Here is a 24,674-nt window from a genome sequence, read left to right on the forward strand (position 1 = left end):
GTATATCATGTACTATATACGTATCCATTTATGGCGATAAGAGACCGCAAATACTTACGAATAGTAAATACTAGTACTATTTAGGCTATATAAACTATATTTATGAATATGTATCAGTACGTATAACGACGATACGGTCACTGAATCAACATCATAACTTCGAGATAGCATGGATTTTCACAAACAGCTATACCCCGCGACGGCATGTATCTCTAGATATATTTACTAACCTTATACATGTGTAATTTTCATATCTTTAATGACGAAAATTGTAAAGTAATAATAATAAAACGAAGAAAAAAAAAACGTATGCAAGGTGTGTGTAATAAATGAATTATCTGTTATGTCTGTATATTAATACTGTTCTGTATCAAGCCTATATTATAAAGAGATTGGAATAAAATGAAACACCAAAGTTGAGATTCACTAACTCAATGATTTTTTTCTTGTTTTTTTTTTGTTCTTTCTTTAAGTATTTTTCAACGATTTTAACAAACTGGTGATAGGTAACATCACAACCTATTCAATAGAAAATCATAATAAAAATAATCATAATTATGTGGTTCTTTATTACCCTAATCGTTGGGTTTTATGGTCACTGATAACGCTTACTATATGTAGAACAATATTATTCGCGTACAATTTTTTTTCTATGTGTTTAAATATATAGTAATATTTGTATGTATAATAATAATAATTAGGCGTAGTATATGTAGTAAATAATAATATACTATATTGTAGGTATGTATACCTATTCACCGACTAGCCAGATACGATCTGACTATAAATAGGTCTAACAAGTAAATTTCCTATGATCCCACTCGTTGAATTCTAAAGCATATCTGAACAAATCTGAAGGTATAATCACATAAGTAATGAATAACGATTCTGGTATCGAATCTGAGGGAAACAACAACCAGGTGAAATTAATCGATTGGGTTGAGGATTTGGACGTTTTCACAAAGTATTCATTACACTCTGAATTGGAAATACAATTGTCCAAAATCTCTAATGGTAATCACGGATAATTTTTTTCTGCGGTTATTGAAAAAAACTGTTTCAATTAAACGGGTGGATTTAACATGGTTTATAGTTCGTTCCTGACCGCTCACGTCTCGGAAATTTCTCTCCCATGTCTTTAACAATGGTAATTATGATTCCTACAATGCACAATCATATAATGTCGGATATATCATAAACATATATAATAATTCACAATTAATATTAGTTAATAATAAATGTAAGTAACAGCCTGGAAGCAGCAGCGATTATAAGACGCCACTGCAGCGTGATCATGGCAGTGATAGCGCACGCACGCACTCACTTATTTATATCTTTATATTATTATAGGTACGCGGGAATCTCTCATTCGAAAATAACGAAAATAACGTTAAAAAAAAAAATTTTTGCTCACTAAATCAGGTCGATCAATTCTTTCATCCACTACGTATGTTTGGTTCAGACAAGATTAATAAAAAAAAAAAATAAATACAACGATCATTATCAATTTTCTTCGTTAAATATTTTTTTACCTAGTAAAATATAAGTATCGCTAAGCGATCGATGTTCGTTAAGGCATTGCAAGTGTTTTTTTTTTTTTTTTTTTGTCTATAAATATTGTATTCGCCCGTACAGCACATATGGTATGTCTCAGTAATAATATTAAATAATCTGAAAATCATCACTTTCGCGAAATAATGTAGTTCGAAATATTGCATAGTATATACTGCAATTTCTTTGGAAGATTTGATTCAAATTTTCTCACTTTCTGCACACATTCTGAGATCGTTCAGAGATATTCCATCGACAAAAACAAGGACAATGTGTGTCGTGTGGAGATAAATTGCACTGCAGATATATTGAAAAATATATTCATCTGAATTGGAACAAGACTATACGTATAATACCACAGATTTTCTTTTTTTTTTATTATTATTATTTAAATGTAACAATTACATCGTGCAATTGATGAAATTAACGAAGACAAAACCGAAATACGAATTCGAAATATACGTATAACATGTCGAGGAATAAAGATTAGGCTCAATACAAAGGGATTCGTAACCTCCATCCGGTGATCAACTAAACATTCGGGGCACCAGAAATCAGGGAGTCATGCTTTGATCCATTTCCGCAAACTCACGTGACACTTTGCACACGTAGTGCAAGCGCTCGTATAGATCAGCAGTGCATCCGAATTCGCACAGATCTTTAAGCCAATACGACGTTGCCTGTCTGCTAGCGTCGATGTACGTTACGAGGTATCCCTTCCCCTGAGACTCCTGGGATACCACCATTTTCGTGTGATCACGGAAGAAATTGACTTGCAGCAAGGGGATCGTAAGCTCCATTACTATGGCTTTGTCCGTGCGCAACCAACGCTTCATTCGCGGCACACAAGCAGCCCTCGTTTGTCTCGACTCGCGTGGCTCCCTGACCTCGCCACCTGCATTTAAAAGTATATATGACGTGGAAATTCGGCGCCCTGATGATAAAGACAAAAATTTGCGCTTACCTTCAGTGAGATAGTCATCCATATACCGAGTGAAGTAACGCAGTAAGGCGAGCTTTTTCTGCAGGGGTACAGAAACGTCCTTTTCTCTGTTGTACCGGGTAATCTCGTCGTCGGTAGTCATGTACTCAACTCTCCTGAGGGCATGAAGTATCCACCAGAAAGCAGAATAATGAAAAGAAATCGTTCGGCGAACGGTGCGGAATAGCCGTTGAAACTTACCTTCTATCGTGGGTGTAGCTCATCTTGGTACTGTCGTTGAACAGCACGCCAACGGACTTGTCGGATAGTTGAAAACCGAGGCCGTACTTGTTCGAGTAATCGATCCACTTGGTGACGAAGAGTGGCATAACGTCGTCGACGGTCGGCGGGTTTTTCGCTGTGCAGGCGCAAGCGATTTCCGCGAGGCATATCTCCATCGCCTTGTGCATCTGGGTGCTCTGCATCACAATGTCACCCTTCTTGTTGCTCGGACAAAGGATGGCGCTGAGCCTGTGCTTGAACCTTGGGAGTTTCGGGAGCTTCTTCGCCAGCCAATTGACCTTCACTTCCTTGACCGAGGACTTTTGGATGGTCATAGCTGACACCGAGTGCGTCAGACCCTCGGCGTGGCTGACCTGCGACGCCGTCGGCGGTATGATCACGTGGGGGGGTGGCATTTGGTAGCAACAAGTGTGCGGTAGGGCAACCGGGACGTATTCCTTGATGAGGTAGTCATGCTCCTTGACCCGGTCAAGCGATGGTCTTAGTTTCGGGCTTGGTTGGAGCAGCCAGTGTATTAGATCCTGGCCGTTCTGTGTGGCTATCGAATCGTCGACCTCCTTGTACTGGTTGTTGCAAATCCTCGCGTAGGTCTCCTTTAGCTGTGACGATTCGAAAGGCGGCTGACCGACCAGAAGAGCGTAGAGAATGCATCCGAGCGCCCAGACGTCTGCCTCGTAGCTGTAGGCTTGCTTGTACAGCACTTCCGGCGCAATATAATTTGGGGTTCCGCATATTGTTCTGAAACATGTGAGAATAAACTAAAAACAATCTGGAAGAACTTATGGTTGGGATTGTTAGGGATTGTCACTTTGCAATGCGTTATCTGGTGGAAAAATATAAAACTAATGCAACCAGGCTGTCAGCTGACCTTTGACCGTGTTTTTTCGCGTATGGATAGTCCAACACGTATATTATTGATTTTGATTAATTAATTTATGTGACATGAGTAATTTGAAAGCTCAAGAATTATGGTTTGCCTCCATTGAAATTAAAAACTTAGGTTATGTGGTGATAAAATGGCGCTGACAAACAGGCTCTGAAATCATGAGGACGTTTTCCAATAATGCAGTATATGAGCAGGAATTTGCAACTCGAATTCCTTACACGCGCCTTCGTTGACCGTCTGGGCTAGTGGCGAGGCCAAAGTCTCCAATTTTAACGATCATGTGCTCCGACAAAAACATGTTCCCTGGTTTTAGGTCACGGTGCACAACCTTCTGCGAGTGTATGTACATCACTCCATCGACCATCTGCTTCATGTAGTATCGAGCCTCCGGTTCGGTAACTCGACCTCGGTACTTCAGTACGTGCATCAAGCTCTGTGCGTGGGTACAGAAACAGTATTTTTAATCACAATGTGAGAAAGTTCGTTTCTGATTAATAAACGGACGCTTTATACCTTCCTGGGACAAGCTTCAAGCAGCATGTACGCGTTAAGATTGTCTTCAAAGTAGTGGTACATCTGGACGACGTTTACGTGAGTCAATTTCTTGTGAATCATTATCTCCCTCGCGATCTGAAAAAAATTTCACATACCAACATATTGACGCGGTTGACTTGTCAACGAATTTCTCATCACAGGTCTATAATTCATACCTTTTGCAGGTGTATCTTCTGCATTCGATTCTTCGGTATAATTTTGCACGCATACTGGTTACCGCTCGCTGCATCGGTAAGCAGATAAACTCTCCCGAAGCCTCCCTGCGAAACGGAGAACAGAACTTGAACAATTTACAGCAAGTAATATTATCACACAATCCAAAACCTGTTTGCATGTTATTACAGGTTTTTTCGACTGTTTTCATCAGACTTTTCAACCGGATATAGCAGCTGAGAATAAGTATCCCGAAAATAATTCCGGTTGAATCAATTATTTTACGGCACAACAAGAGTTCAATTATGTTAGAAACTTTCTTCGAAATCCGGTGCCCTCGGTCAAATTTGAGATCTTTGAATAGAAGTAATACGTGAAGTGGTTTGCGCGCGTAGGTGTATACACCTATGTACGTATGATAGCCGGAGACTTTTGAATAAACATCACGTATTTTCACATAGCAAAGGGTAGCAGTGGTATTCGAATATATGGGCGGTTTGCCAAATCAGCGAAAATATCCTGAAACGTTACGAAAATCCGTCGGCTAGTCTCACACTACAATCCCGCGTTCTCTACTTTTATTTATATTTACTACAGCCAAGTCTACCCTCAAGTATTATTTGTGCAGATCGTCAACGACCAGGCCCGGTTACTGCGCACTAAAGCCACTACCTTATATACGTGTATATATTACACATACTCTAGGCAACGGCGATATTGCGGGATTTTATACTTGGCGTATCTGCAGGCGAATACGAATTTATGTAGGTGTACAAATATTTTTATATAACCCGAGCACGTTTTACGCGTTTCTTCATGGGTGTTTTCCGTACACAAAGTACCCGTTTCTATGACGATCCAGTGAGTCTGCGAATGCGCATGCGCGGAGTACTGAAAAGACCACTTTTAACTCCTGGGACTTAAAGGTGGTCATTTCTGTACAGCTTTCATGCGCTGTCGCGACAAACACAGTGAACCGATCTGACATTTCGCGACCCTAACCTCAATTTCGTGCTTCGTGAAAAAACGCGTAATATGCTCTTGTTATATAAAGTATCGTGTGCAACATGGAGGCAACGGTCTGTTCGCCGCCTTGTTATATCATATACTATTATATAACGCGAGTATGTTTTACGCTTTTTTCCACGCATGTTTTCCGTACACAAAGAAAGGAAAGTGGTCTTTTCTGTACTCCGCGCATGCGCTGTCGCGAATAAATCTGCCATTACGCGACTCTAACCTAAATTTCGTGCTTCGTGAAAAAATGCGTAGCGTACTCTTGTTATATAAAGAATCGTGTGCAACAAGGAGGCAACGGTCTTTCCGCCTTGCGTATTTGCAATATTTGTCCTCGGCTCACCTACGACTCATATCGCAAACTTAGACTCGGCCGGAAAAGACCGAGTTCACCTCCATGTTACACAGTATACTATTTCAACGAGGCATGCACGTGATGAATGAAGAATGAAGAAAGTTTAGACCCTGTTCTAAAAAATTTTTAGACTTTAGGAACTATTGCATGGCGTTCATTTCGAGTCGTTTAGAGATTATTCGAATTCTAAAAATCTCCTTCGAAAAGAAAACAGAGAGTGACATCCGGTTGGGACAGGTAGACGGATCCTCAGATTCTCGGTCCAAGCAACTCTGGATCTTGGGTCAGGGTCTGGTGTTGGAGTTCGGGCCACAGAGTAAACTTTACACAGCAGCCCCATAATCCACCGCTTTGGGAGAAGACTTATCAACGTGTATGCGAATGCTTTGGCGTGAGTCTGCGAGTCGCGCTGGTAACTTACAGACGTTCCGTTAAACGCATCGCTAATTTTGAAACGTGACGCGTAACGATGGATGTGTGTCTCACACGACGTAAATCCTTCGAGATTTCTGATCATACATACCAAAGGCATAGGTATACATACCTACTATGTACGCGCGGTGCTGAGCGTTGAAAACCGATTCATGTCAGTATATCCTTCATCTACGTTTTAACAGCTACTTTATCAAGCGTCTAATAACCCATAATCGCAAAGAGTTTCGTCTGCAGAAGATATTATCCGCGTGGGCGTAGGAATTTAAGCCAATTGTTGAAAATAACATGTGACACCGGACGAATGACATAACTTACGACGTTATATTCGTTTTAAATTTTTATTCATCCGTTTCCTTTCACGTAATATTTCATAACGTTATAAAATTTCACCCCAGCATTGATCGCAATCGCTGCACAGGTTATTCAGGAAGTTGGTATACGGAAAGAAGGGAAAGGGAAGAATATAAAAGCGGTAACAAAATACACCGTAGCCATACATCTGCAGAAGGAAGCCACCCGGGAATAGGAAAGTTGTGGTGATTGGCAAGGAATCCTCCTCCTTTTTGTACTCGTTACAGGTCAGAATGTAATCAGGTTTCAGTGATTAAGGTATAGACCGGAAGGTTCTCGAGCAGTTCTCAGGAAGCATACATGAACGATCCTTCTCTTCTCGTACCCTTTCCACGTATAGCAAGTATCATACAAAGTACAACTCCAGCTTTTCTACTCAACTGGAAAAGTTTATATAATGCCTGTTCACGACTTTGACTATTTTCCTTTCTTCTCTCTTCGCTCATAACGAATCCGGAATGTTTCTTTGCCCATTACTATAGGCCAGTATATTCAGCTAATGCAAAGCGATCTGCACTGCTGCATATCTGCAATGACGGACTGTCGCATTATTGCATAGAATTCGTGGTTTTTGCTGCACCTACTTTCAGCGGGTCTGAGTATTGCGGTGACGAAGGGTGACAAATCGAGTCGCACGCAAATTCCATTCGAGACACTGGAGAGCTCAGGCAACAACGGAAGGATGAATACCCAAATAATACAACTTTTAATCAACCCCCAACAATAGGCTCGTAAAGATAAACGTAGATATCGTTATAAACTGGACCGTTTCTGTCGACCGACGACGTAACTTCTGGCCCTGATATCTCAAGGTTGTCTCAGCCGTAGCTGGCGGTGAGCCTCGACAGCTCTAGGATGGAAACAACTTTGAAAATTATGATTGAATGAAAATGGATTGTCACGTGACTTGTACAGCTATTTATTTTTTCCCATTTATTACAACTACTTTCCGCAACTCGTGATATAGTTTCATTTTCGAATGACACCATATACATGCTATATCAAGTTTCCGAGGGTAAGACGTTTCTGCTTGTGTACAAGATAAAGAATACAGCCAGGTAGGCAGGTCCGGATGAAGAATGACCGTTCGTCCCAAAAAGGGCAGCAGGTTGCAGCGGCTCGAAGCGGAAAATCTTATGCCGAACAAAGATCCCCAACCTACTGTGCGGAGACTCTCTCTCTGACAGTCGGCAGTGATTCATGGGCTTTGGCCTCTGAACAAACGACGGCAACAGCGAGTCACAGGTGGTTGAAACACTCATACTTCCAACTATTTCTGCGAATTAATCAGCATAAAATGTGCTAGAATATCTTTGAGCAGCATGTTGCTCTAACAATAAGCAACGATCAAATTTAACAGGTGATATGTTCAGAAACTCAAACACTGTCCACCCCCGTGTCTACAAAACGTTACAAAGATTCAGCGACGGTGAATTCAAATCCGTTGTGTACTCTTGAACTCCCAGATTCTGACCCATCCACACCGAACGTTTCCCGTTCAACCGGTCATTTGCTATTAGATATCGCAGTAGTGATGACCGACTGATGCCAGTTAAGGTTGGGTGATGTCTTCGAAATTTTATAACTCAACGCGACGCGATTGAGTGATAGGATTTCTCGTCACACCAGGATGCAAGCGGCTGAGTAACAGAAGCAAACGGTCGTTCGATTCGAATACATTTTCAGGATACTTTCACAATACTGGTATACCTGTATTGCAGTTCCGAGACGGCAATTTTTTCATTCCGGTTCGCTGACGGCTCAGAACAAGTAGGGAAGTGCTAAAATAGTGTAGAAACAGTATTGGGCGTATAAGAAATATGGAAATACGAATACAGAATGTATTGGTATATTAATGGAAAGATTTTGAACGAGCTAAAATCCCGTCAGACTGCACGACGAGCTGCGCAGCTCTTCGCTAGAAACACGGAAATGCAATTTCTTTTCGTTGAACACGCGTCCTGTTTTCGTCATACTCATTTTTCGCCATCAGTGTAGAAAAATGAATCTTTTTTTTTGCTCCTGTTGCTATTTTGTCCCTGGAAAGCATTTAGCTCGGACGGCCGGCTTTATCGTCATTATATAGTATCAAGTACCTGTACATTCATGCGTGTCTGACGTGTTCACAAGTTTAGTGCATCTAGTACTGTGTCTCCAATTATTATAACCGGTTTCCAGTTTATCCTCCGTCTACCCAGGGAAAGTCAAATTCACGCGTTCGGTCCGTCCGTACACATGCGTATCAACATTTCACGTGTCGACGTTAAGCTTAAGTCCCCTTAGAATTGGAAGCAGTTTCGGAGTTGTACCCACAGTATATCAAAGTGCAGTGACCCTCCTGCACGTGTTAAATGAATTGACCAGAATTTTTCACATTCGGCACTAGTTTTGTCGCGTAGGGGCACATTTCAGGATTATAATTAACATTCACAATTATGACCTTCGCGTACTTTATTCTTCGAAGAATTCAATGAATCACACGATTAATAAGCAAATGGTATTTCTGTCATGACCAACTTTTCTCCTTCCATGCTGCAAAAGTTTCCGCACAAGACACTTTCTTAACAAACATGGTATGTATAGCGAATGAACGTGCAGATTTTACGTAGTAATTACATCTGCATTATAGAAAATCGTCGCTCGTTGCATTTTTTTCGTATGTTTCTTTGTTTCGACTTTAACGGTACCTACGGTATCTATACTCGTTTTCAAGCTTTCTTGGAGAACCTATTTGATTTTTAAACATTGACCAATATTCCTTCAATCCAGACGCGTTAGTATATAATTTTGGAGATTTTTCCTATGAAATTCCGAAGTCTCAAGACAATTGAAAGGCGAGAAACGTGTGGGAATAGTAGTTTGCACTAGGCTGAGGTTAGTAACGTTGACGTAACGAAACCTTGGTGGGAAAAAATTACTATTTAGCAAGTTTACAGTGACTTTTCAAACTGTGAATACATTCTGCCTTATTATGATTTACTGAATTTCAGACATTCCTGCAATTTTGAAATAACGATTTTTCGAAATCTTAATCATTGCAATAACTTTACTAAATTTAGCCTCATTAGTTTGCAACTATACTATAGGTATGTTTAGTTCTCTGGATAATTTACAGCCTCACATACGCCAGGCAATGCAATGTCACGCGCCGTTCGAAGTGCAAGTATACAATTGCAATTGTCGCTGGTAGAGTATGTCGAGCAGTCCCTCTCACTTTTTCTCGCTCTTTCTATTTCTTTCATCCGGAGCTGCTGTTCCGTGCCGGGCGCAATAATAGAAAAGCGAACTCGATCGGTTCCTGCACTCGGCACAGACGCCAATCAATTAACAAGCAGAGTGTACCTACACATCCACACACACACACATACACAGACACACCGAGTACCACATCGGTCATCGTCAGACGTACCTTGCCTAGAAACTGCCCCTTGTAATAGGTGTTCCCGTTAACAGGGTCGACGACGTACTCGGATTCCTGATCGCCCGAGTTGTTCCACGACGAAGTCGATGGCCCCTCGTTGACCGGAAGGCTTCCCGGGCTGGCCGGGCTCCCGGGGCTTCCGGCACCGACGGAATTCGAGAGGCTTGGTTTCCGCGGTGTCGAGTTAGGGCGCGTCGGCCCCGCCGCCGCATTCCGCGAGGTGTTAGCCGAGGGCGCGCCGTCGACGGTCGATAAGGATAGGGGCGGCGAGGCGTAGGGCGTTGGACGAGGCGAGAGGAGAACCGAACCCGTCGAGAAGTCGGCGTTGCTCAGGGTATTGTCATTGCTCCCGGCCCTGCTGGATGGCGTCGTGGCAGACCTGGTTCTCGTCCTCGTCGTCGTGGAGTGAAGATGGTTGCCGATATCCTCGGAGGTCGGTGCCGAGGAGGAGCAGGAGTTTTCGGTCGTAACGGAGGAGCTGCTGTTGGCCTTGATCATGCCGTTGACCGCAGCGAGCCTCGTTTCCGGGGCGACGATCGTCAGACCGGCGGGCGACGAGACCGAGGCGAAGAGCCCGAGAGTCTGGCCCGGGTAACCCGGCTCCGACGATCCCTGCCTGAGTCTCATCTCGCCACTGCTCGCCCACGAAGCTCCCGAGTGTTTGTTGTTCCCTGGCCGATGCATCGCACCTGTCGGCTGCAGCTCGGCACGCCGGAAATCGTCAACGACGGAGCGAAATTCCCCGCGATTGACCGCCGACGTCCCCGCGGACATGATTCCTGCTCGATCTCTCCCCCGCGAAGTATGCTGTCTATTCTACGATGTATGTTTTATGTATACGTGACGCGTATTCGGGGGTTCTACGCGCGTATCGACAAGTGAATTTCAGGCACAGGTAGAGGATAGACACGCGTATTTATCTCCTCGCGGATGATGCGGGTATACGCGTAGTGTTATTTGCGGAGTGGCGAGGGATTGATCGCGGTAGCGAGTGCAGGGAGGGAGTCCGAGCCTGGGCGAAGGTTGTGTATCATGTCCCAGCTCGCCGGTTTCGTTGCATTCCGATTCTCCATCTTCACTGCAGCAGGCATGATGTAAGATTCGACATCGAGATTCCTCCGCTCAGTCCCCACTATTTGCCGAGTCGAGTACTTGCGGTAATTTGTAAACAAATGCAAGACCAGGGGAGGGTTCGAGTCCCTCGCGCTCGGTCGATAAGGGTAGAAACCGTGGAAACCGTACGCGCTTATCCGAGTCCGTCTTCGCGATGTCGCGGAACCAGGTTATCGAAGCTACGGTAGTTCAGTTTAAACACATCTAGCCTCGCGCGGCACGCACTCTCACCGTCAGCACCGCACGCTCGGTCCTCGAACCTACACTGCCTTCTGCCGCCTCCTATTTTCTATAAAGGCCGCGCACGACGGCGGCGGCCTCCCTACCCTCCGCCGCGCGGCCGTCTCGTGTCTTCCTTGATCGCAGGGCCGCTGCGATTCCTCTTTGTACCCAGGCTCGAGCTTTTCGAACCTTACGCGAATTATGCACTCGCCTAGAGACAAAAAACCCCGAACATGGATTGATTAACAGCACTCCCAATTCATTCGGCCTCCTAAGCCGTGAAAAGAATTTCACCCACAAAATATTTTATACGAGTTGAAATTGATGTCAAATTCCTGATTACTTCGGTGCAATTGTGCAGTATTTTTTGTTCTGCGTATGCACAATATAAGCACGGAATACAGCTTACAGTGCGAAACTTTCAAAGTCAGCAGGGTATGACAAGAACGATGCGCGTCGACCATACACGTTGATACTCAAAGTCTTAATGGTTTATAACATTTAAATCGACAGATATTTGATTTTCTTTACTGTCGATTCAATTGGTCGCGTGAAATACATATTTACTAGGATAACCATACACCGAAGTAAGCACGCGAATTACTATGTTCGCTTGGTGTTTACATTCACAAGGATATCAAATGTTGATACCTCAATGAACGAAAACAAGATAATCTATTCCATTGAATTGAATCCATTCACTTCGGTTTCTTGCTACATCTAAGCTGTATATAATATAACTATAAAAAATAGGTATACATATATATATATATATATAGCATGTAAGATGTCGAGTCGGTTATTGAATATTACTGCAATAGTTAATCTCGAAACGATACAGCCCATTCGTCGTCAGGAAGCTAAGAAATGTTCCTCCCTCTTCTTTCCGATCCCTTTGTTGTAACGTAGGCGCAGTCGAAGGTTCAGACGATGCTTGCGTTAAAGACCAGCAGCTACGGCCCTGAGTACACTGTAGGCTCCGTCGTCCTCGTGTCCGATCCGTCGTCTTCGTCGCACTCGTCCGGTTGCACGGTGTCTCGTGTCTCCCCGCATCCCGTTCTGACCCCACTACGAGTTCTAACATAGCCGTGGCGAAGTCAGGGAGCAGGCGAGGGCGCTGAAGGGGGCGAGGAGGGGGGAGAGTGTGCACCGGAGTCACCACGCTTTCGGTCATTCACACAAGGTGCAACTCTTCGAGGCTTGAAATGCGCCAAGTGCATACGTCTAAATATAGGCATAGAAAAAACACCCGGTACATGTACCTATACATACATCCTCGTTTTATCAGCCATTGGTTAACGGGTGGTGTAATTCCTCCTTCCTCCATATTGTGTAATGCTTGCGCTTACACGATCATACCACGTATGACGCTGTATTATTGATGTTTAAACACCTGCATTTTGTATGCACCCGACGTTATTACTATGTCAAGAATTATGTTACAAGAAGTTGGAGTAAATTGGACGTCATTATTCGTTGAATTCTCTTTTGGGTGTCATAATTCCCTTATAGATTATTGTTCTGATGTATTCAGAAATCGTGATTGTAACATCTACACATTCAATACGCTACTGCTTCTACATTTGTGTGTATTTATATATTGGGTTCCATGATGTTCGTATTCTTACTCGGTCGTTGAATATACCTAGCTTCAATTAATGGGATTTACTTGCCCTGAATATCGATTCTCTAATCACCGTACTATTTAATTTAGAGCCTCAATTATGGTGTAATCGAATTTATTTCTTACTTACTCACTTCATCATTATTCTTCACTTTTAAACTACTCCATCCCACGCACGGTTATGAAAGAGGCAAACGAATCGTTTATAGCGTGAATGACGTTGGTCAAGATTGTCTGTAATAGACACTCTTACAGCATCAAAGGAAAAGATAAAAGCAAATCAACTTGATTTGAAATCAATCAAGTTCATATGAAGCATGTGAATAAAAATTCTCTGATTTCTAATCTATAAAAATAGTATTAGTACACCCTGTATCAAATCTGCACGATGTGAACCATGAATTTAATAATTACAGCGATTTTGTTGAACTACTTGACCTGGTGTTAAGTTTATTGGCGTGAATAAACGAATAAGCGTTACTGACATTCTCTGTAATTGGAATGAGATCGCAGGCATATCGCTGAGATCACACGATCATTTCAAAGTTACAAATGTAAAATATCATTTTTATAACAGCACGCCTAAGGTGAGCATTTATTTTGATCGTGATTTCCGTGCGTAAGGTGCTACTTTTTTAACGCGAGTATTTAGAAACGCCGTATCGAAATAACCTCACTTGATGCACGTTACGCCAAGAAGTAGCGCCTTACGCATGGAAATCACGATCAAAAGAAAAGCTTACTTTACGTGTGCTGTTACGAAAAATAATGCTCGATATGCGTACGTGAGTTTTTACGACTTCTTGCAATCATGGCATTGTCACTTCACGCACTAGTATCGAAAACTACTATTTTAATGTGACGTATTAGCTGCGCGAAGCTGCTGAGTAGCACATGTGTATATATAGTTGCATATCGTTAGGCTTAATCGTCCATCCCAAACCGCCTGTTTACAGGCAACTCATGTCGCGCATGTGGCGCCACAAGTAATTTGAGTTGCCTATAAGCTGGGACATTCATCCTTAGTATTCCCTACATTGTTACTGGTATCAACACAGTGTTATGAAGCGCAGTATTTTGCTCAGACGCATTTTAAATCTGTCTTATGATCGAACCATCTCACGTGGTTTGTTGGAAACCACCAATCGAATGCGATATCGAATCGCGGCTCAAACTTCGGTGCTAAATGTGTATGGCTGGAATACAACTCAAATTTTTGAGCCCAGATCCTTAGACTTAAAGGCCTCCTAAAGGTTTAGCAGTGAAAAATGGCCGAGAGTGTGTGTGTCGATGGCAAACGTCATTCAAAGTTAACTAGTCCACCATTCGATCATAGTCCAAGTATACAGCTATAATAGTCGATTGTAGTTCGTGTGTAAATAGACGTTTTAGCATTAAATAACGAAAAATGTAACGAAAATAAGAGATCAACGTAGAATTTCTGAGCCTCTGATGCACACTGAGATAACCTTACGTTGACGCAGTTCCATTGAATTGTGTTGTGACCAGGTATTAAAACCGAGAAAACAATCTGTTGCATAGAAGTATAAAACATAAGAAGCAACATTTAGCGCAAATCTGTAAGTTCCGCCTGAATAACCAAAGTTTCTTTAAAATAACAGATGTTATTTTAACCTCACTTCCACCGAGATCTAATTGCTGACATGCAATCACTTGAGTTGATTGAAAAATTATGAAACCTAATATTGGAAATGAGGAGAAGAGCAGCGTAAAATCAAAAATAATTAGAACGAAAATTGAACTTGGTAAAAATGATTTCGTTGCTCAGAACAGGGATGTTGGCGGGGATCAAAAGAGACGTATTGATAAAAGAGTCTTTGCAACAGCAATTGAACGCCAGCGTCATAGAAATTCAGGGCGTTGTAGAGGGGCAGGAAAAGCCTCAAGTCGAAAACTGCGAGGAGGCAAATATGCTGTGCTTCGTTATAGAAGCATTATTTTTGCACGGGCTAAAAGACACCCTTCTGAATCGTGTCACAGAGGCCTTGAGTGGCCCAGACTTTGACGCTATGCCACAGCCAAGCTTTTGGGGACCTCTGCTTGTTTTATCTCACAGACAAATTATAGATCAAATTCAAGGACTTACGCAAATCACAACCGAGGTTGGCTACTGTAGAGCGTGGATCCGTTTGGCCTTGAACGACGGACTCTTGTCCAGCTACTTTGCGTCAATACGCAGAGACAATTCCGTTCTGAAACCATACTACAACCGTTCTGCCTTTTTGAGGGACCCTGACCTAGCTCACGTAGCTCAGAGACTGATCGAAAGTATCGATCACATCCCGTTTGATCTCGCCTGCAATACTAGTTTGTTGAACATCTGGTCAAATACGCCGTTGCTCATGGCTGCCATTTGGTCCCCCACATTAAAGTCTTGTCCAGTTTCTTCGGCAGTTGACATAGCCAAGACTATCAATAGCGAGCGTACCCAGGCTAGCAACTTCGACAGCGTTGAAACTACAAGCCTCAGAGGAAGTCACGGTTCGCTTAACAAGTTTGGTGTTATGAGCGAAGACGAGTTGCGTAAGATTAAACTGGGAAAAGGAAAGCGTTTTAAGTCCGTTGTTCAAACATCGAATACCATGGTTCAGGCAAAAGAGCCAAGCGAAAAGGCTAGTGAAGAAGAAGAAGACGAAGAAGAAAAAGAACAAGAAGTTGTGGTAGGGAGAAAAATTGAAAGTGGGATAACATTAGATTCCGGAATTGATACTGAGCGTGAAAATGGAAGCAGAGAGGACTTACGGGAAGATGAAGAGGCTGTGAAACCTGAACCAGCAAATGATGCTGCTGCTACGGCAGGCGGCAATTCTTTGATCGGTCGATTAGGCTGGTCTACTTCCATTGAGGACTGTGAGTCTTCGCTAACTACTTCCGCAATATCAGGAAGCTCCGACCTTGAAGCTACTCAAACTCCCGCGGATGCTCGGCCTTATGATGCTTTGATACAGAGCTACGAAGAGGCAGGCTACGCAGCCACTGCAGACTCCAGAGAGTTTCCCAATGATTGTCTGATTAGAGTATCGGAACAGGATTTTTCAGGTGTGAAGCCAAAGTCGTTGGAAGAGACCAAGGTAAAACCTAGTTCTTTGATTGTCTTACGCTTTGAAAGTGCTTTGAAGGACTATGAAAAAATATTCAATTGTAGACAAAAGTTTCCACTCTCACGATCGCTGAGAAATCCTGAACTGTTATCGGTTGCGGTGATTGCAACAGGGAACAGAAACTGCCTGCAGAAAAATGATTTCACTGTTCCACTCAAAGGCTAACGCAGTTCTCTAATCTTTATAACTATTATTTACAGGAAGCTGACTTGCAGTCGCTTAATCATCAGCTGGGGAAATTGAGTTGTGAAAAGGGACTGGACACGCAGAATTACAGTTGCATGAACTGCGACCATCCGATAGGCATGTCCTTTTCTAGGGCATGGGTTTGCGGATTCACAGGGGAGTATTACTGCACCGATTGCATGGCAGAAGAAGAGTTCCTGATTCCATCGCGTGTTATTCACAACTGGGATCTCAAACGATATCCAGTTTCCCAAAAAGCTGCTCGATACTTGAATGACTGTCCTGCTCTACTCGACCTCAAGGTGATCAATCCTAGGATATACATGGTGGTAGACGACATGGCCCAGCTGCAGTCCCTTAGAATTCAATTAAACCTGCTCCGTGCCTACCTCTTCACGTGTCGCGAGCCAGTCATCGAATCTCTCCAAAAAAAGGTCACGCCGAGAGATTACTTGTACGAACATGTTCATCAGTACTCGGTTTCTGACCTGGCAGACATACCAAATGGCATAATGGCTCAACAGCTTCAGAAGGTCGTTGAATTTGCCAGGAATCATGTAACCAACTGTTGGCTCTGCAGTCAGAAAGGATTTATATGCGAAGTCTGTGACAACCCAAAAGTAATATACCCATTCGACATGAGCTCAACTTACAGAGTAAGATATTACACTTAAGGTTTTACAGATATCTCTTCCAATCTTTTCAAATTTCAGATATTAATGGAACTATTATTTCAGTGCGCTGCCTGCAATGCTGTGTTTCACATTGACTGCATGAACGCGAGTCATCCTTGCCCAAAGTGTGAGCGAAGACGGAAACGCATGGACCTTCCGCTCCTAGACTTGGGAAGTACAGACATGCAGGCTGTGTCTGATACACCTGGAGTAATGGCTTCAAGTTAATTTCGTATTAAAAACTCACTGCTTTTTTTTTTATATATATACTGACTATTGTATAAGAAAAAGAATCAAGGAAATGGGTGTTTCAGGATATTTAGAATTTTATAAATTTTATATTCTTATGTGCTAATGTCGTACCTTGTTGAAAGAGAATTATTCTTACTGTTATAACTGAAAAATTATTAGTTTTTTAATTTACTTATTTATTGTCCATTATCAGAATAAAATATATATATATATATACTATATATATATATATATATAGTATTTTAATAATAGCGAATAATTTTATTTTGTAAATAACAATTATTCAATAAACAAATGTCCAAGCTGTGAACTGAATTGATAATTCAGACGAGTAATAATTCTTTTATTGCAAATTCATATTTTTAAGCTTACAAAGTAGGAAAAAAAAATGATATACGTATATATTATACATATATGTATAATAAAGATTTTTGTTTATTTGATTTGTATGTACAAAAGTAGTAAAATATATAAATTTGTGAAGTTATGCTATGTTATAGAATTTACTAATCGTATAAGTATCATTTGTATTTATTTAGTTTAATACTGCTGCTCTATTTGTACAGTGAAATAAATTCATTGTTTTGTTGAATAGCCAAGATAAAAAGAGAGAGTCGTCGCCTTTGTTACTTTAACATTTACATAATCCTTAATGTTATAAAATGTACATAATACAAAATAATTATCAACTTACACCAACAATCTAAAGTATTTTTACAAGACAATGCCGACGAAGTCGAGACACCAAAGCTGGTAAAATCTAATGAATATATTTTTTATTAATTTGTTTTCTTCTCTTTATTCCATGGAAGATATATGTGAAATGATTTAGTTCAATAATTCTTTGGTGACTGCTTTGTCAAGCAAGATAAATACCCTTGTTATTTAGAGAGCACAGTTTTAGATTTATTCCCTATTATTTGAACTAACAGTAAGTACGTTGAGTCTGTATCTTTGATCCCTTAATGTTGATAAAATTTAGCTTTTGAATAATAGATCATGAGTCAGATCATTGCGCAGTATTATTTTGATTTTCATCGTCATAAATATTATTATGTTTTTCAATTTCCCCAATGAAATAATACTTTTAGAACTTGAATTTACACGTAAGAAAATATTGATTATTAAATTCTTTATATATTACTAATCATTGCCAAGGAAGTAACTAACGTCTTCCGTACGTCAGTCGGTATAAGAATGGCCGTCTCATCTTAATTGTCTAATATATAAAATCCCGAAATTCTAAAAGTGTAATATCTAATTGTAAATATTGTACTAAATAAAACTATCTACAAGTCTTGTCACTTGACAGCTAAGCGTCTTCTATTTCACTTTGCGGAGGAATACTATCTTTGCGTTAATGGAACTACACTTACATGCGTTGATACAATTGTGGTGTACGTGGGAATGTACTGGATATGAACCGAAAAAGGTTTACCTGTTAAGAGATTGAGCCGCACGAAATCAAACGTTGCAAAATAAAGCATTTTGCAATATTATGAATGACAAGGGCGAAGAGAAAAAAATAAATACATACAAAAATGGCCGCGGTAAATATTCAATAATTTCCGGTATGCCTCAATGTTTTGAACAAAAGGATAATTCTAGCTTAAAAGTAATAATAAAGTTATAGGTACCATTGAAAAGTTTTCACACCTCCTCATATTCTCCGCCTGGTTCTAACTAGTGCGAAGATTTCGGGAAATAAGCAGATGGTAACAGCGGTTTGTCCAAAACGGCTCGCCTAAGGCCACCCTGCATCACTCCCATTGCACTCTTAGATCTTGTATTCCCAACGGAAAGGGGAGGATTATTGTTCTCTGCAATCGTCGGCAACGATGCCGTCGTCGCAGCAACTCCGGCACTGGGCAACGCTTTGCTCAATATATTTCCTCGCTCCATTGGCGTACTGGTGCATGATATTTGCCCAGTTTTGTTGAATGCTGCCAAGCCGCTCGTTGTATCCGTGACCCCTACACCCATGTTCCTCGCTGTAGTGCGTGCGGTTTGATTTATATTCGGATTTTGAACTATTGGGTTTCTTAACAGATGGCCAGTCAGAGAAACGCTAGCCGGCGGCCCGTTGGGATTAGCTGACCGGGCCTCAAATCTTGTTGGGAAGCTTTTGCTCGTCCTTGGCAAAGTCAATTGTACAGAAGGCGGCACCGTTATGGCCTGCCCGATTGTTGAGGTCTGTCCAGACGATTGGTTGTCGGTTAGTCGTCGGTTGAGCCAGCTAATAACTGAAAGCAAAGGGATGATTTTTAGACTTCAAGATTACTTTTACAAGTACGATAAAATTATAAATCAAACTTTTTTATGAATGTTTTATTCAAGATCCTTGATGACCTACCATTGTCATTATTTTTTATTATTTTATCTTTTTCTTCCAATTGTGATTGCAGAGTTTTAAGCTGTTCTTTCAGAGCCTCGGCAACAGCTTTGGCTTCCTTAGCTTCTTTAGAGCAGGCTTCCATTTTGCTGTCGAGCTGTCCAACTTCTTTTTGCTTAGTATCCAGCAGACGTTCCTGTTCTAAAGCAATGCTTGTCCTGAGCTTGAGCTTCGACTTTGTGGAGGCAAGCTCATTCTGTAGCTTGGTTAATATTTCGTTAGCTTTGACCAGCTCATCGCTTAGACTTTTCAATGCGTTTTGTTTTCTTTGAAGCTGGTTGTCTTTCTCAGCTATCAACTCTTCTAGGTGCTGCTTCTGCTCCTTACCTGTTTTTATCATTTCCGTGTGTTTGTTAACCAGGATACATTTGTCCTTTATCTCCTGTTCAACTACCGCAAGTTTTGTCTTAAGGCTGTGCGCCATTTTGTCCCTCTCATGATAATCAGCGTCAAGCTTCGAGTTCTGTTTTCTCATAAGTGCCAAGTCTCTCTGAGCTATGCTCAGCTCTTTATTAATAGTCTGAAGCTGATTCGCCTGCTCCTTGTTACTCGCCTCTGCAAGCGAGAGCTTCTCATTTAGTGCGAGATTGCATGTCCTCAGCTCAGCAAGCTCCGTATGCAGCTGCTTTAGCGTTTCCCCATGCCTCTGTTCCAACTCAGACTTCTCGTTTTCTCTAAGACGTTGAAACTCCAAGGTTGCTTGCGCGAGCCTGCAAACAAAATTTCTCTATATTAATCACCTACGCAGGTAACATCGACAATATCACTGGTACAGAGGGAAATCTTTTTATTGTTATATTTACTTGTCTTTCTCAGCGCTGATTTGTTGCGAGGTGAGGATTTGAAGTTGGTTCATATCAGCCAGACATTTTTGCTCAATTTGTTCCAGTTCCTTGGTTTGAACCTCCAGTTTCTTGGTCAGGTCATTCAGCCTGGTTTCCATACTGACAATATCCTTGTCTTTTCGAAGGCAGTTTTCCTTGAGCTGTTTGATCTTCATGGCCATATGGACCTTTATGTCCGTGTCGCTGGATGGGGCGATATTCAAGCTGAGATGACATAGATGCTTGAAGTTGTTCGTTTCGACGAGCTTAAAAGTCCAGTCACCTGCCTCTTCTGCCAGCAGAAGAAGAAACTTTGGGGGAGTTTTTGCGACACCGGAAAGAGGTATTTGGCATTGCTCCAAAAGGCATATGAGCTGTGTTGCAAAATTATCAAAGTCTACAAGCAGACCCTGCTGCGCCTTGAGCACTTTGAAGTCATCGTCATTCACAAACAGCGAATAAAGAAAACAAGGATCGTCGTCATCCGAAAGCAGAACGCACAAACTCTGTTAATGAAATAACCAAAAATACGGAAAAAATGAACGAAGGAAGTTGGGAACTAAAAATCTAACAATGGAATAATTAGAACATGCATATAACAATTCTGACATCCTTAACAGCGACTGTAGAACCTTAGTTGAGAATCAGATGCAGCTTGTTAATTATCTTGAAATATGCATCGCATGACAGTTAAATCAACAGTAACTTAAGAGATGAGAATTTCATCTGTAAAAACGTATAAAGCCAAGGTAATTAGAAAGTTGATATTCAACTGAGTGAAGAGACAAAAGCATGCCTGAATAGAGTTTACAGTCGCTGCCCTAGACTCGTAACGATTAGAATGAGACGCGTAAGAAGTGCGAGTAACAGTTGTGTGGATGTTGCAACGAGGTTAGAACGAAGCATTTTACGGTTACATACCTTGCGACACACGGGACTGATTCCAGCATGAATTTCGACATTGACACGAAGGTCTCTTTGGCGTTCTTCCTTGTGCTGAGGCTTGATGTAAACCCTTTGAACTCTCGTGTAAAGAATCTCGACATTGTTGAGTTGGAGACCAGGATCACCGATCATCCCGCCCCCCGCTATGTTGTTCAAATAATTCATGACAACCAGGGCTCTAATTAACCGCTGCCGACACTATCGGCGACATGTCAATCTTTTGCGATCTACTTCGCATTTCTCAACTCATATCACTATTTACATTAATTTTTTAAACCCGCTCAAAACAAATCCCTTCAAGACTTTTCACACGACGCAGGCGTGCTGCTGGTGCTGCCATCGTCTCAGCATGCACATGAACCACAAACCCACCCCAAGCGTTGATGTGAAAAGTGGGATCGCGGGTTCGTGAAGGCAGATTCGAAAATGTAGTAAGGCTCCTTCATGGTGAAGACACTGAAATTATTATATTTCAGTGGGTGAAGGTGGTCTGATAGCGATATTCTTCTTTTTGCAACGTTATGGAGATGTAACTGGCCTCATCCACTGAAACGGAGATCTATTTGAGTGGCCTCACCCTAGCGTTCCTATAAAACATTGAACCAAAGAGGTTATAAAGTCGCGGTGTACACCTCGAAAACGCGGCGAACCAAAACTCCTATGCCGTTGAAGCGATCAGGATGAAACTAGGGCGATTGATGCCTGACTTTGGCAAAAAGTCGAACGACGTTTTACTTTTTGAAAATTTTGAAAAAAATTTTGTAGATCGATTATCAATCACTGAAATTGGGAAACTTTTCACAGTCGCACCACTCGACGCCAATAAAACACACATTTTGAGTTCAGTCCCACAAGATTTGATGGTAAAACGACGAAATAGCAGCTGATCTGGTATTCGATTCATTTTGGCGACATTTTTTACCGCCCTTACACTAATGCCGGTAATGCATGCGTGTAATATCGGTAAAAAATTACCGGCATGCGTGTAAGGGCGGTGAAAAACGGCGGCTTCATAACGGATAGTTCGATCCTTTCAGTGCAACTGTCAAAATTTTCCCGATTTCCGTGAGTGATAACTGATCTGTAAATTTTTATTTTTACAAATTTTCCAAAAGTAGAAAATCCCTCCACTTTTTACCAAATTAAGGCATCAATTGCCTAAGTTTCATCCTGACCGCTTGATCGGTACAGTGCAACCGACTTAGTAACACCCTCTGACACGAAATACGTTTTTGACAGTGGATAACACCCACTGATTTCTACCACCACTGATGCACGACACGACGTTCGTAGATACATTACCGACATGTTTTCGTCATCGACAATTAGCTCCAAAAACCTGTTTCGTGTCAGAGGACGCTTCGAAATCGAGAATAGGAAAAACGAGCGACGCTCTCAGGCTAATTCTCGCTGGCCACACATCGAGAGGATTGCAATATTTACCGGCAGGTGGCATCGCAACTGATTGTGAAGAAGCAAAAAAGCAATCAGTTTACCTCCGGTGGTAGTCGGACTTTGTGCTTCGCGGCGGATTGTGTTAGCCGGAACGAAATGGCAGCCGTAAGGCTGGAAGTGTCCACAAAAGATTTAATTAAGTGCAAACTGCGCGTAACGTTGTACCCTCTGTGTTTGAAAATCCGAGCTCCAGATCTTTTTATAGTGACCATGAATGTACACGATAGAACGCGGGAGGAATATATGTGAATGATTTATGCTATCCAATATCTAATAAGTTTCCCGCGCGTGTGACAAACCCTGAATTTGATTGGCCAATTCCGTTGGAGCCGACCAATCTGCGCGGCCATCGCGATTGACGTAACTCATTGCGCGGGATCTCGCTGAGCTGCGATTGCAGTTGCCATGCCTGTGCCATGCGTCTGATTGTGCTCAGTGCGAACAGGAGAAAGCAGGAAAAACGGTGGTACAATGCCCGTCGAGATACGAGTGAGTCAGGCCAACGTGACAGTGGAATCTGCGGGAGTTGGTGACGTGCGATTGTTGGCAAGTTGACCGCCCAGTTTTTGCGTAACAGTGGATATTGGGCATATCGCAACAAAGACGGTGCCAATGAACGGGCGTCCGATACAACGAGCAGGTAAGCGGTGTGTTCATTTACCCGATATTTAATGATCCGCGTATTAACGCCTTGGCATATTATTCTCTTTGAGAATACGGTTCACCGGTAACTGATATAGATGTATATACAAACATATGTATACGTATGTATGTATATATATACATACACGTACGTAAAGGTACAAATACAGGCCATGCTCGAAGTGACGTGGGCGTCTGTCTAACGGTCGCGTGTCAAATATCACGGCAACTTCCAGCCAAATGACTTAGCGACCTTTGAACCCCACGAACGGATTAATGGTAGATAGTGTTGGTAAGTCTTGTTGTGGAATATCTTGTTTGTTGCTGTGATCGCTAGTTGGACAATCGAAATTAAGTTGCCGAATATAAATTTAGCTCGAGGATGAAACCGTCGCTATCAGTCGTGATAAATTAGGGCATTTGTTTATCGATACAGGAATTTACCTCAGATGATATGACTCTTGAATACAAATAAATGTGAACGGGGTTGACCCATTTTTTCATCCGGACATGATACGTGTTATGTAATATAAGTATAATAAAGTATACGCGACGTACGATTGAATGGCTTGTCGTTTCTGTGGGTATTATCCAACTAAACGTTGAACGGGTACCTGGTTCCTATGTTAGTTACCTGCTGAAGGTAAAGAAGATTCCTCGCTTCTTTTATTTTTTCAGGCAGTGCTGCCACTGTCCGTCGTATTCGGAACTGCGAAATCCGTGTAGGTAAAATGAATGCGAAGAATATCTTCAACTGCACATAATTGTGTACCAATATGTACGATGCGTTCTCTTGAAATGTTCAAATTTGAAGATCACATTCTTATTATGCTGTAATAATACATACTGTACTTGCTGTCCGCTACCTTATTATTTAGAAGGAGGATTCACAAACGGTGGAACTTGTCGAGACGGTTCATTCAGCCACTGACGCTTCTAAGGAACGTTTTAATGTTTCATTGTTTCTGTAACGCTGCAAAAAATGTAAGCGGTACGAAGTAGTGGAAGATTATAACTTTTTCCATGTTGAGGATCGTATTTATAATAAATACAGCTGGGTGTCAGCTATGAAATGCTGTAGCAATATTTATATTCGAGCGTTCATTGGCCTGTGGATATCGCCATGGCTGGATTTCCGTCTGCGGCTTTGCTTGAGAAGTAAGAGCAATAAGATGCAGCAGTGGCTGTATAAGCAAAGCCATTGTGTGCACGTTGGCACGTAGGCGGGTAAACTTTTATCTGGATGTAATTTTACCGTCCTACACTTTTTGAAA

General features: G+C 41.9%; 4 protein-coding genes across 4 annotated transcripts in view; 2 read left to right on the forward strand and 2 right to left on the reverse strand.

Moving 5' to 3' along the window:
• Positions 1–441: 441 nt before the first annotated feature.
• Positions 442–11,502, reverse strand: LOC124411987 (serine/threonine-protein kinase PLK1-like). The gene is made up of 7 exons (XM_046891610.1): positions 9,938–11,502; positions 4,373–4,477; positions 4,176–4,292; positions 3,881–4,095; positions 2,735–3,514; positions 2,516–2,649; positions 442–2,446 (listed from the first exon to the last, which is right to left on the reverse strand). The coding sequence occupies exons 1-7, from the start codon at positions 10,721–10,723 to the stop codon at positions 2,106–2,108; spliced, it is 2,478 nt and encodes an 825-aa protein (XP_046747566.1). The 5' UTR covers positions 10,724–11,502; the 3' UTR covers positions 442–2,105.
• Positions 11,503–14,086: 2,584 nt separating this feature from the next.
• LOC124411180 lies at positions 14,087–17,415 on the forward strand. Its single transcript, XM_046890139.1, has 3 exons — positions 14,087–16,000; positions 16,231–16,872; positions 16,954–17,415. Exons 1-3 carry the CDS (start codon positions 14,681–14,683, stop codon positions 17,116–17,118), a joined length of 2,127 nt encoding a protein of 708 aa, XP_046746095.1. The 5' UTR covers positions 14,087–14,680; the 3' UTR covers positions 17,119–17,415.
• Positions 17,416–17,928: 513 nt separating this feature from the next.
• LOC124411181 (spindle assembly abnormal protein 6 homolog) lies at positions 17,929–21,652 on the reverse strand. The gene is made up of 4 exons (XM_046890140.1): positions 21,280–21,652; positions 20,338–20,864; positions 19,496–20,244; positions 17,929–19,385 (listed from the first exon to the last, which is right to left on the reverse strand). Exons 1-4 carry the CDS (start codon positions 21,466–21,468, stop codon positions 18,826–18,828), a joined length of 2,025 nt encoding a protein of 674 aa, XP_046746096.1. The 5' UTR covers positions 21,469–21,652; the 3' UTR covers positions 17,929–18,825.
• Positions 21,653–22,929: 1,277 nt separating this feature from the next.
• Positions 22,930–24,674, forward strand: part of LOC124411182 (inositol-pentakisphosphate 2-kinase) — a 42,372-nt gene continuing 40,627 nt past the window's right edge. The window contains exon 1 of the mRNA XM_046890143.1: positions 22,930–23,398. The gene's annotated coding sequence lies outside the window, so the exon portion shown is untranslated. The remainder of the gene's footprint in view (positions 23,399–24,674) is intronic.

The sequence above is a fragment of the Diprion similis genome, chromosome 10, assembly GCF_021155765.1.
Source record: "Diprion similis isolate iyDipSimi1 chromosome 10, iyDipSimi1.1, whole genome shotgun sequence".
Classification (NCBI taxonomy): domain Eukaryota; kingdom Metazoa; phylum Arthropoda; class Insecta; order Hymenoptera; family Diprionidae; genus Diprion; species Diprion similis.